At 56.2% G+C, this 11882-nt stretch overlaps 1 protein-coding gene across 4 annotated transcripts in view; it reads left to right on the top strand.

Annotated features, from left to right (window-relative positions):
* NFATC2 (nuclear factor of activated T cells 2) overlaps positions 1-9367 on the top strand; it is a gene marked incomplete at both ends in the record, with an annotated part of 137956 nt that extends 128589 nt beyond the window's left edge. For 2 of the 4 annotated variants that reach the window (XM_080716864.1, XM_080716862.1), the window contains one exon: positions 9312-9367. In XM_080716864.1, coding sequence (XP_080572990.1) covers positions 9312-9367 — 56 coding nt within the window. Of the gene's footprint in view, positions 1-3107; positions 3152-9311 lie in introns of those variants that run through there. The other 2 variants (XM_080716865.1, XM_080716863.1) reach the window with 1 other exon arrangement.
* Between the last annotated feature and the right edge of the window lie 2515 nt (positions 9368-11882).

The following is an 11882-nucleotide window of genomic DNA, read 5'->3' on the forward strand; positions in this document are numbered from 1 at the left end:
ATTTTGCTGAGACAGGAGGACCTCAGTTGAAGGCCAACCTCCTTGGTAATTTAGAGAGGCCGTCAACAATTCAGCGAGATTCTGTTCCAGAATTCAAAATAAAATGGGGCTGTGGGAGCCATTTGCGGTGGTGCACACTTGTAATCCCAGTACTTGGGAGGCTGAGACCAGAGGATCTGGATTCACAGACATCTCAGCTGCTTAGTGAGGCCTTCCACAACTTCCGTGAGACCCTGTTTCAAAAGAAAGAATAAAATGCTGGGCGTGGTGGCGCACGCTTGTAATCCCAGCATTTAGGAGGCTGAGACAGGAGGATCTTGGTTCTCAGACAGCCTCAGCTACTTAACGAGGCCCTTTGCAACTCAGTGAGACCCTGTTTCAAAATAAAGAATTAAAAATAGGGCTGGGCCAGGCGTGGTGGCGCATGCTTGTCATCCCCGCGCTTGGGAGGCGGAGACAGGAGGATCGCGCAGGTTCGAAGCCAGCTGCGTTGGCTTAGGAGACCCTGTTTCCAAAAATAAAATAGGTCTGGAAGTTTAGTCCGGAGGTAGGAGGGCTTCCGGGAACCCCAGTACCACCAAAAAATAAAAAAAAAAAAAATAGGGCAGGGGTGCAGTTCAGCGGTAGAATGCCCCTGGGTTTCATCCCCAGCACCACAAAATACTACTACTAATAATGGGGCGTGTGCCTGGGTTCAGTCTCCAGCGCCTAAGAAAATAAATTAATTTAAAAAAAAAAAAAACCAGCTCCAGGCCCCGGGCTTTGCCTGGGTTTGAACGGCTCCTCTGAGGTTGGCCCTGCGCTCCACCCGCGTCCTACTGAGGGCCCCTTGGGTGGCGGATCTGGATAACGTGAAACTGGCTTGGCCACTGTGGTAGTTCAGAGCTATTTTTTCTTCTAGTAGCAGCTGAGCGAGATGGGGAGGGTCTGTTTCCACAGGAGCACCCTGCTTTGGAGCCTGGGGCTGCGGCAGCCAGGCGACAGTGCAGGCTGCGGGGGTTTGAGGCAGATCTCGGGACACTGAGGCAGGGAGGGGCTGGAAGCCGTGAGCCGTGGGCGGGCGGGGAGCACACCCCAAAGCCTCAAGGCCTCAAGGTGCAAAGTGCCTGTTCCTACAGCAGGAACAGGTGGAACCCGGTTGTAGGGGGCGGGGACCCCGTGGGGATGTGGGGGGACGGGGTGAGGATGGAGGCTGTTTTGGGGCCTGTTAAGTGTGAGCTGCCGGGTGGGACCCCCGGTCTTCTGAGTCTGAAGTCTGGGGTGATGGTCTAGGCTAGAAACTCGAACTTGGCCGTTGTCAGGAGAGGGGAAGGATGTTAACACCCCAGAGAAGTGGTCTGACATCACCCGTGGCTCTTGGGTTTGGAAAGAGGCCCTGGGTGGAGAGGGCAGTGCAGCGAGGGCCGGACAGGGCACCTGGGCCTGTGTGTTGCAGGGGAGGGGGACGCAGGGCCCACAGGGTTTGCAGCTGCTGGGAAGGCGAGGTGCAGGGGGTCTCTTGCCCCAGCACCTAGCAGCCCAAAACCGGCCCCGAACATCCGGGTCCTGTTGGAAACACAGGCCTGTGGCCGCAGGCCCACTCGGACCCTCTCAGTAAGTAAAGAGGGTTCTTTACCTGAGTAGAGATGAGACTTCAGGGCTGCAGTCTCTCCTTGAGCCAGCGTGCTAGTTCACGGACCGTGCTAACAGTGCTCCATGGCTCCTGCGGGAAACAACCCGGAACCGTTCCTCCAGGGCCGCGGTGATAACAGAGCCTGGCCTGGCAGTGTGTGACTCGTAGGGGCGGGGAGGCAAGGCTTTGAGAGCTGTAGCCATTGGGCACATCTAGAGAGGGCTGGGTGTGGCGGTGCATGCCTGGAATCCCAGTACTTGGGAGGCTGAGACAGGAGGATCACAGGTTCGAGGTCAGCCCCAGAAACTTAGCATGACCCTGTTTTAAAGTTTTAAAAAGTAGCTGGGTGTAGCAGAGCATACCTGTAATTCTAGTACTTAGGAGGTTGAGACAAGAGGATCGCAGGTTTGAGGTCAGCCTCGGCAAGTAATGAGATTCTCATCAACCCAGTGAAGCCCTGTTTCAAAATAAAAATAAAATAGGGTTGGGGGTGTAGCTCAGGGAAAATGCCTGTGGGTTTCATCCCCAGTACCACAAATAAAGAAAAACATGAAACATTAAAAAAAAAAATAAGCCTGGGGGTATAGCTTGGAGGTAGAATGCCCTGGGGTTCCATCCTCAGGACCCAAAAACTGGAATGGGAAGGGCATAGCATAGCTCATAAAATAATAAAATAGTGACTCAGGTCTCGTTCTTTTGTTATTCTGACTGGGCCTAGGCTATAAAAAGAGAATTTGGGGGGTATTGACAAAGCAAAAAGATGAGCAGTGTTGGGAACCCGCGCGAGCTCGGGGTGCTGTGTTAGTTAGAAGGACACGGGCCCTTGTGCTGTGCACGGAGGGCCGCGGGAAGGTGACGGGGGAAATGTCTGAGGGGCTCTCATTTCCTCTTGCCTTTAGCACAAGCCGCTTTTTAATTTCATCCCTCTAGATGGATTGTGTTGAGTCTGTAGCTTGGAATAGACTCACAGGGCCAGTGCGCTCTGATCCCGGGATCCCCAGGTCTTTGTCCCGAGTCCCTCAGCTCCACACTCGTGACCCTGCTAGCTGGCGAACTCCAGCACAAGTTAAGATGGTGCAGAACTGGGGCCGGAAGTCCAGCCACAGAGTCGGGCGCGGCGGTGCACCTGCAGTCCCAGCGCTGGGGAGGCCGAGACGGGGATCGCAGGTTGGAGGACGGCCTCCCCAAGTAGTGAGACTCTCGGCAACCTAGTGAGACCCTGTTGTAAGATAAAATTAAAAACAGGGCTAGGGGTATAGATCAGAGGTAGAATGTCCCTAATTCAATCCCCAGTACCACAAAAGGAAGGAAGAAAGAAGGAAGGAAGGAAGGAAAGAGAGAGAGAGAGAAAGGTAGGAAAGAAAAGAACAGCCGCAGGGTTTCGTTGACTCCGGGTTGCGAGGCTTGATGTACAGACAGCGAAGTGGAGGATATAAGAGAGATTGGAGGGGATTTTTTTTTCCTTCTTAAAAATGATTTTGCAAATCTTTTTCAGAGCTGATAGACACACACCTTAGCTGGATACAAAACATATTATGAAACAGAATCACTGTGATCTTTGATCCAAGAAATCAAAGTTAAAGGTAATCGAAATCTTCTGCTTCTCCTTGTTTTCCAGCTGTGTGTTTGCTTTGAGTTTTTAAGTTGAAAAAACAAAACAAAAAAAACAAAGTGACAACGTGGAGGCTTTCTCATCTCGTCCTTCAGACCCTCTGCCTGCTCTTTAAGGGCCGGTCTGCCCTGTCGGAGTGGACACTGGTCTTGAGGCCGGGGTCCGAGGAGGCCCGGCCCTGGGATTTGCAGGTTCCCATCTCCCTCCCCAGGACCGGCCTGCAGGGACAGATCCCCGGGCGGGCGGGCGGGCGGGGCCCGCACTGGTGGGCGCAGGGCCTCCCGGCCTCCTTTCCTGACTCAGCTCCGGCTCCTCCCGGGGGCTTTCGTGACGGGTGCATTGACAGCGTGACTTGCTGCTCATGTCTGGGTTTGCAGTCAGCCTGTGGCACCGGGAGCGGAGCCCGGGTCTCCCCAGGGCCTTCCCCACAAGCCTCAAACAGTAGAACCGCCATATTGGCCTTGGCCACCGGCCAGCGCAGGAAAGTCAGGCGATTAAAGGCACCCCCGGGGAGCTGGAGGAGGTGATGGACCGGGCCGAGCCTCAGCTTCACCCGTATGAACGCTGCCTTTTAACCCTTCCGCCTTCCAACTGAGCAGACCAGCACTGGGCGGGCACCGGCATCAGCGGCGTTGGTCGCCGGCCTCTTGGCCCGCTGCCGGTGGCTGGCCAGGGTCCCTCTGTTCACGGACGGGGCCTTGTTCCTCCATGGGCCAGGTCCCGGAGGCCTTGGCAGAATCAGAGCCTGAATCCCAGTAAATTGGCTATTGCGAGCCATACCCATCGCCACGCCGAAGCCCTGGCAGCCCAGAGTTGCGCTTCCCAGAGGACAGGGCCTTCCTGGGATGTCCCGGCTGTCACCCATCAGAACGAGCCCCTAGCAGAGGGAGCTGCTGTTTCAGCGCAGCCCCAACAGGGATTCTTGAAACCAGCAACAGTCAAAGGGCCGTCATCGCACCCGGCGAGCGTTCACCACGGATGGCCCCTGCTTCCTCCCACGGGCTTCGTGTCCAAGGAATTCTGATATTAAATAGACGTGAAACGCCGGTGCTGAGGGCGTGAGCCGCCGGGGAAGCTGTCGGGGCAGAGCGTTGTTTTGTATTCTAATACTAGGGATTGGACCTAAGGCATTCTACCTTGAGCTACACCCCAGCCCTATTTAATTTAATTTTGAAATAGGATCTCACTAAATTGCCGACGTGGGCCTTGAACCTGTGGTCCTCCTGTCTCAGCCTCCCAGTTCCGGGATGACAGGTGCGCATCACGGCATTTTGAATGTCTCCATGGGCCCCTGTCCTGGTGCAGACCCCCCACCTTGGCTACGGGCCTCTCCGGAGGTCTTGGTTTTCAAGGGGCCCATGCAGTCGGGCCTGGCGGGCTCTTCCAGAAAGTTCTCCAAAGTTCCCAAGTGGCCAGAGCGGATGGAGGCAACCTGGAAAGGACTTAGTAGGTGAATGCCGAGCCTAAAGAAAGGGCCCAGAAGCCGCAATTCAGTTCTCAGCAGGAGTCACGGGAAAACCCAAGGCCCGGCCCCTGGCCAGGGAATGGCCTTCGAGTGGACCCCCAGGAACAGAGGGGCCGAGGCAGCTGTCGGGAGCACTTCCGGAGCTCTCTCCGTCTGCCCCCCTGGCCCCAGCATGGGGGTCTTGGGAGTGAGGCCCCGCAGATGGAGCCGATGGGTCTAGAGCGCAGCCCCCAGCCCCACCCCGCTGGAGGCGAGGCCTCTGAGGCTGGGCACTCACCTGGGCTCTGCCGGGCGCTCACGTGGTCTAGCCAGATGGCAGAAAACACACGGGAGGTTTGGGGGTGAAGCCACCCCGGCTCGAGCCCTCCTTCCTGTGGCTTCTTTCTCAAGGGATGAAGTTCCAAAGGCAGCCATGGGAGGTTGGAGGGAAAGGCCTACAGAAAAGGCACTCTGAAACCAGGCGTGGTGGTGCACGCCTGTCCTGCCAGTACTTGGGAAGCCGAGACAGGAGGATCCCAGGTTCGAGGCCAGCCTCCGCCACTGAGACCCTGTTTCGAAGTGAAAAAATAAAACAGGGCTGGGGGTGTAGCTCAGAGGTTCGGGGCTCAATCCTCAGTACCACAAAAATAAATAAACATGTAAAGTCACTTTGTGGAGCCCTTAACTCACCCTAAAGTGGATGGGGGGAGGGGTCCACAGGCGGCCCTGCACAGCTGCTCTTCTGCTCGCTCAAGTTTATTAGAGAAATAAAGAAAGAAGTCAGCGTGTGGGCGCCGGGGCCTTTAGGCAGATTAGAAAGTCCCAGGGCCCCGTGGGAGGCCTGCGGGCGTTGGTGAGGAAGCTGAGGAATCACTGGGTGGACTATACTAGGTGAGGCCTGGGCTCCCCAGATCGCTGCTCCCCAAAAGTGGGCACCGACAGCACCCCTCTTTCCTTCTTCTTTGTCGCTGGTATACTCAAGGTTGGCACACTCCAGCCCGTGGGCGCTCTCTGGCCCCCAGCCTGTTTTGCAAATAAAGTTTTATTGGAACACATCCACGCCCCTTGGCTGGCTTACTGCCACGGCTGCTTTTGTGCCGCACGAGCAGAGCTGGATCGTTGAGAGCCAGACACAGCACCGCGGGGCCGCCAGCGCTGCCCAGCGCCCGCTGCCTCCTGGCATGGCCTCTTCTGTCTTCAGTCAGTTTTATTAGGTTATTATTCTCCTTGAGATGCAACACAACTCTCTGTATACATGGCCGTCATATACACTGAAAATTGTACACATTTTTAAAATTTATCATAAAGTTTAATTTTTGGGGGGTGTTGGGGATTGAACCCAGAGGTAATCTACCACCAGGCTATACACCAGCCCCTTTTAATTTTTTTTAAATTCAACCCTGTTAAAACAGGGTCTTGCTAGGTTGCTGAGAGGCTCGCTGAATTGCCGAGGCTGGTCTTGAACCTGCAATCCTCCTGTCTCAGCCTCCCAAGTACAGGTGCCCCAAGAGCATGCATTAAGTACCTGCTGTGTGCGTGGCACAGTGGGGGACATGGGAGCTGGGTGCTTGCTGCTGGAGGGCAGGATCAGGAGGAGGGCAGGATCAGGAGGAGGGCAGGATCAGGAGGAGGGCAGGATTAGGAGGAGGGCAGGATCAGGAGGCAGCGTTGGGACAGGGAGGGCCGGAGGCTAGATCTGGACGAGGAGGGTCCACGTGAAGCACTGCTGTGGGCAGGGGTCTCGCAAGGAGGAGGCAGGAGGTGAGGTTGCCAGTGGGGGGCGCAGGCTGGAGGAATCGCTGGGTGAATAAACTGAGGAGGGGGACGAGAGGGGGCGTGGGCAGCTCAGACCTGGGCAAACCTGGAGCCAGGCCGGCTCTGCCGCGGGACCTGTGGCGCCTCTGGGTCTTCCTAAGCTCAACGTTATTTCCTGCGTGCCAAGGTCCGGGCACCGCAGGGTGTGTGCACACACACAGGGATGGGCGGAGAGGGAGGGGATGGGGGCCAGGAGCTTGTGCCCGAGCCTTGCACGACGAGGGTGGGAGAGAAACGGGAAGGTGGGCTCCTGGTTGGGACAGCCGTGGCCTGAATTGGAAGGGATGGGGGGGGCGCACCGGGCCCCAAGGGGCTTCTGGGAGCAGGTGGAAGACAGACCAGAGCGGCGTGTTTAGAGACAGGGGAGCCTGAGTGAGAAGGGGGAGAACGGTAGGGAGAGTCAGGGACGGTGGCACATGCCTGTCACCCCAGTCCTTGGGAGGATCACAGGTTCAAAACCAGCCTCAGCATCTTAGTGAGGCTCTCGGCAACCTAGCGAGACCCTGCTTCCAAACAATGAATAAAATTGGGCTGGGGTGTAAGTTGGAGGTAGGATGCCTCTGGGTTCAACCCCCAGTAACACACACACACACACACACACACACACACACACACACACACACACGTGGAGGGACCTATCTCATCTAGAGTGCCTTTGCCTGCGGGGGAGGCCGCCCCGTCTCCCGGCCCCTGCCCTGGCCCCAGCCCGGGATCTGGGAAGGGAACCGGTCCCGTGGCCCACGGCTCTGCCCACCAGCTATTTTTAGGAAGCCGAGGCTGTGGAAAGTTTCCATTGAGGATGGACTCCTCTCGTTTCCTAGGGTGAGAAAACAGGAAGGCTTCAGAATCCGGGCTTTGAAAAGCTTCACGTGAAGCTGCCGCGCCCTGCCCCCGCATTCTGCTTTCAGGGCGGCGACGCGGTGCCGTGGGCTCCTGGACCCTGGCAGGGTTGCCGGGCCGAGCGCAGTTTCGAGCTTAGAGCCCCGACGTGGCTGGGAGCCGCGCAGCGCGGGCCCACACAGAGCCGGCCGCGGGGTGGACGGATTCCTCCTCGGCGTCCCGTTAACGGATCCCCTTCCACACCTCGGAAGTGTCTGTTATTCTAACAGTTACGCACGGGTCCTTTGACACACGTGTATCATGTTCTGGTAAACATTCCGTCCTGCAAGCCGGCACCTGCTCTCAGGGAAAGCTATGGTTTCTTGGCTTGCGTTAGCTCATCCAGCTCCTCAGCAGCCCTGGGAGAAGCGAATACTCTGAGATGCAGCGGGCAAACGGAGGCACAGAATGGGCCTGTCTGGAAGCAAGGTGCACATGTAAGGTCGTGGCTGAGGCGGGCTTTGACCCCGCCGTCGGGCTCCGGAGCCTGAGCTCTCCCGGCCCCCTGCGTCTGCCCACACCTACACCTGGGTGACGAGGGCCCGCGCACGACCCAGCCCACGGCTGCACAGCACCTGCTCACCTGGCGGTGCTCCTCGCGATGCACGGTTATGATTCCCGCTTTACAGGCGGGGAAACTGAGCCACAGAATGGTTAAAGTCACACCACCAGCGACAAGGTGCTGAGAGTCGGACCCGGCACGGTGCAGTCTTCCATGCCGGGCGTCTTGCCTGTTACAATGGGGCGCAGACCCCTCCAGGCGGAGGGTCTCCAGGGCAGAGCGCCGTGAGCCTCGGCAGCCGGCGGCGCACTGGCCCTCCCTGGAGTTTTTATCTCCAGAAGATCAGGGACTGCCCACGGTGAGAAAGTCCCAGGAGGCTGTGGGAAGAAGCCAGGTCGGAGCCAGGGAAGGGGAGAGCAGCGACTTCTGCTGGGACCCGGCCCTCTCCACCCCAGGATCAGTCAACAAAACTCTAACACACACACACACACACACACACACACACACGTGCCTTAAAGGACCACTAGCCGCTGACTCCCATGTGGGCTGGCGCTGAGTGTGACTTCTTTCTTTCTTTTTTTTGGGGGGGGGTACTGGGGTTCCTGGAAGCCCTTCTACCTCCGGGCTACACTCCCAGACCTATTTTTACATTTTTATTTGGAAACCGGGTCTCCTAAGCCAGCGCGCGCGGCTGGCTTCGAACCCACGCGATCCTCCTGTCTCCGCCTTCCAAGTGCGGGGATGACAAGCGTGCGCCACCACGCCCGGCCAGAACGACTTATTTCTAGGGATACTGATGGTGGCGGGGCTGGGGCTGGTGGGGCGCCTGGCTGCGTTCCAGTCCCACCCATACTTTGCAGGTAGAGGTGAGCCAGCTTCTCAGCGCCCCAGTGTGGACGCTCATAACTAGATCCTTCACCAGGGCCTCTGGTTGTGCTGAAGTCAACGTCGCGTCTAAACTGGTGGCCAGTTACTGGTTTCGACTGTGGGGTTCTCTCTTGCAATCTCTTTGGGGACCCCTGTGTTTTCATCAGACGTAATCATGCCGTAGGTATTTTCCCAGATGTGGCAGTCCTGGGAGTAGTTCCGTAGACAAGAAAGGACCTCCTGTGTATTGGGGGAGCCAGATGTGGTAGCACACGCCTGTCATCCCAGTAACTTGGGAGGCTGAGACAGGAGGGTCGCAGGTTCGAGGCCAGCCTCAGCAACCTAGCAAGACTCTGTTTCAAAACAAAACAAAAAGTTCTGGGGGTGTAACTCAGAGGTAGAAACGCCCCCGGGTTCAGTCCCCCGTACCACAAATTAAATCAACATCAAATGTATTTTCACACAGAACAAAAACGTACTTAATAAGATGGCCCGATCACGCTTCTGGAAAGCTGCTCTGGGCCTGGTTTGGGTGCCCCCTCTCACCCTCCATCCTTCTTTCTCGCTCTCTCTTTTCTAGTTAATGAAATTATCAGGAAGGAGTTTTCGGGACCTCCTGCCAGAAACCAGACGTAGAAGAAGCCATTCTAACAAGACGCCTTCCTTCCCCGGAGCGCCCGCCAGCCTCTCCTTCTTCCTCTCCCGTTCATCTCCCGGCCAGAGCCATGATGAGTCCCCGATGAGCCAGCTGCCTGTGGGGGCGCTCCCTCCGCTCCTGCAGTCCCAGAGTGCACCTCTTCCTTTTGAATTTCAAGTCCCAGAGAGCGCAGGGCACCCGGGTTGAACTTCGTGGTCATCCAGCAAATGTCAAGTGCCTGCTGACCAAATTCTAAGTGCGACGGGACACTGGGACTCTTCTGAGACCTGAAGGGCTGGGGTTGGGGTGGGCTGGGGGACACAGAGGCGGGCACTGCGACCACACGCCAGCCCTTGCGTTCATGTCCCCAGGTCCCAGAAGGGGCTCCTGTCCCTTTGGAAGGAGACAAGTTCTGAGTCAGAGTGACCAAAGGGATGGGGCCTTCGAGTCCGGTCCAGGCTCAGATTCTCACGGGAGAGCAGCGGCAGAAACCGGTCCACTGTCCCGAGTGCTTGCCCCATCCGGGCCATAGCCGGGGCGCAGCCGCAGCTTTACTTTGGAATGTTCTCCTTCCAAAACAAAGGGCCTCGCCCAGACAGCGCCTGTCAGAACTTCTCAGTATTAAGTTATGACGTGTACACGTTTGTTATCTCTTAAAAACCAGTTTTTTCTCTGCTTCAAAGAGCTGGCCTCTGAGGGAGGCTGCTGTCCGTCCATCCCTGCTGCCTGTAGCCAGTGCTGACGCGCGTCCAGGACGGGAGCGGAGCAGGCTTGGAGCGTGTCTGCCCCCTGCGGCTTTCCACGCTGATTCCCAAGACCCCCCCCCCCCTTGCCTTCCTCCCAGCAGGAACGCTCTTCCAAGGAGAACCTCCCTGCGCACTGAATGCTGAAGAGGGAGAGCTAAAGGGCTAGAGCAACCAAACAAAAAAAGAGGACAGGTGTTTTTTTCTTTTGCAAACCACCCAAGTGCTTACATTAGTGGGTTTTCACAAAATAGAACAAAAGAGCTGATTCACCTCTTTTCTGAACTCAAAGTGAAGCCCAGAAGCCCAGACTTTGGCCCGGAGCTCACTGATTATTTTTTACCCAAACCAGTTTTTTATTTTTATTTTTATTTTTATTATTTGGTGGTATTGGGGTTCCTGGCAGCCCTTCTACCTCCGGGCTACACTCCCAGACCTATTTTATATATTTTTTGAAACAGGGTCTCTTAAGCCAGCGCGGCTGGCTTCGAACCTGCGCGATCCTCCTGTCTCCGCCTCCCAAGCGCAGGGATGACAAGCGTGCCCACCGCGCCCGGCTACCCAAACCAGTTTTAAGCTTCCCTTGGTCCCAAAGAGCTGGTCCTAGAGAACATTCCGAGCATCCAGACAGAAGCACGTCTTCTCCGATGCACCTCTTGGTTTGAGTGAGCGCTGCTGGGACCAGCGTATACTACCTGTGATCCCCCCCTCTCTCTGCTGGGCGCATGTTTCCTTTATTGGTGCAGTTTTTGCAAACAAAACCCTTGGTGATCTTGGCAGGGGGCGTGGACCACACAGGTGTGGCTGTTTGCATGTATCGCAGACACCCAGGACATGCTGCGCTTTCATTCCTAGCCACTCAGTTATACCCCCGGCAATCAAAACAGTCGAAATAATGTTCTTCCAAGGTCTGTATGAGAACGTCTCTCAGCCCACTGTGCTAGGCAGAAGTCCCAGGAAGAAAGTCTCAGCCTGTTAAATGCCCGCAGTGGGTCCTGGCTTCCCTGTCTAGGCTACCCAGAGTTAAATGGCTCGGCTTCCGTCCTGTCCACGCAGTGGTGTGCAACCTATAGGTCATACATTAGTCTTTACTTCTCCAGTAAATAGCAGGGGACCTTCCTTCACCCATCCCAAGCAAAGTTGAGCACGATTCTCTTTTGAATGCACAGAATGCCGGCAAGGAGTTGAGTGCTAACGCAGAGCATCTGTGATGCCAAATACTTCCGCATTTTAAAAAGTCTCTTCTACCAGCAGCTTTATCTAAAGGATTTTCTCTTCCGCAGTGCTGACTGCACCAGGAATGAGTGGCGGGGGCCTGGTGCGTGACTTTTTATCTCCCTTGACCTGGCTAGGAGCCATGTTTTGTACGTGAAGGGACTGGACCTTTCCTTGGTCATCTGAATGTTCCACCCAAGTGCCTCCCTGCTATTTTAGCAAAGAGCTCCACTTTGTCGTCCCCAGGGTGGAAGAGAACTCCTGCCTTTCCCATCATCTCCTGACCACATGAGGGAAAAGGTTCCTAGTAGCCCAAGCTCCTGCGCATGTCTGTTCTAGCACACAAATCCACCCCGCTCTTTTCCTAAGGCAGCTGGATAGGAAGCACTGTCGCAAACAACCGTACCAAATAGCAGAGGAAAGAGATTGCATCTGTTTTGAGGCACAAAGCGGGCAAGAGAAAGTGTATCGGGAACCAACGGCGCTCCAGCACGTTCTCTCAGTTGCGAATGCCGGGAGGAAATTTCGCCAAGGGTAAATTGTTTGTGAAATACTT

This window comes from Muscardinus avellanarius, assembly GCF_963383645.1.
Source record: "Muscardinus avellanarius genome assembly, chromosome: 19".
Classification (NCBI taxonomy): Eukaryota; Metazoa; Chordata; class Mammalia; order Rodentia; family Gliridae; genus Muscardinus; species Muscardinus avellanarius.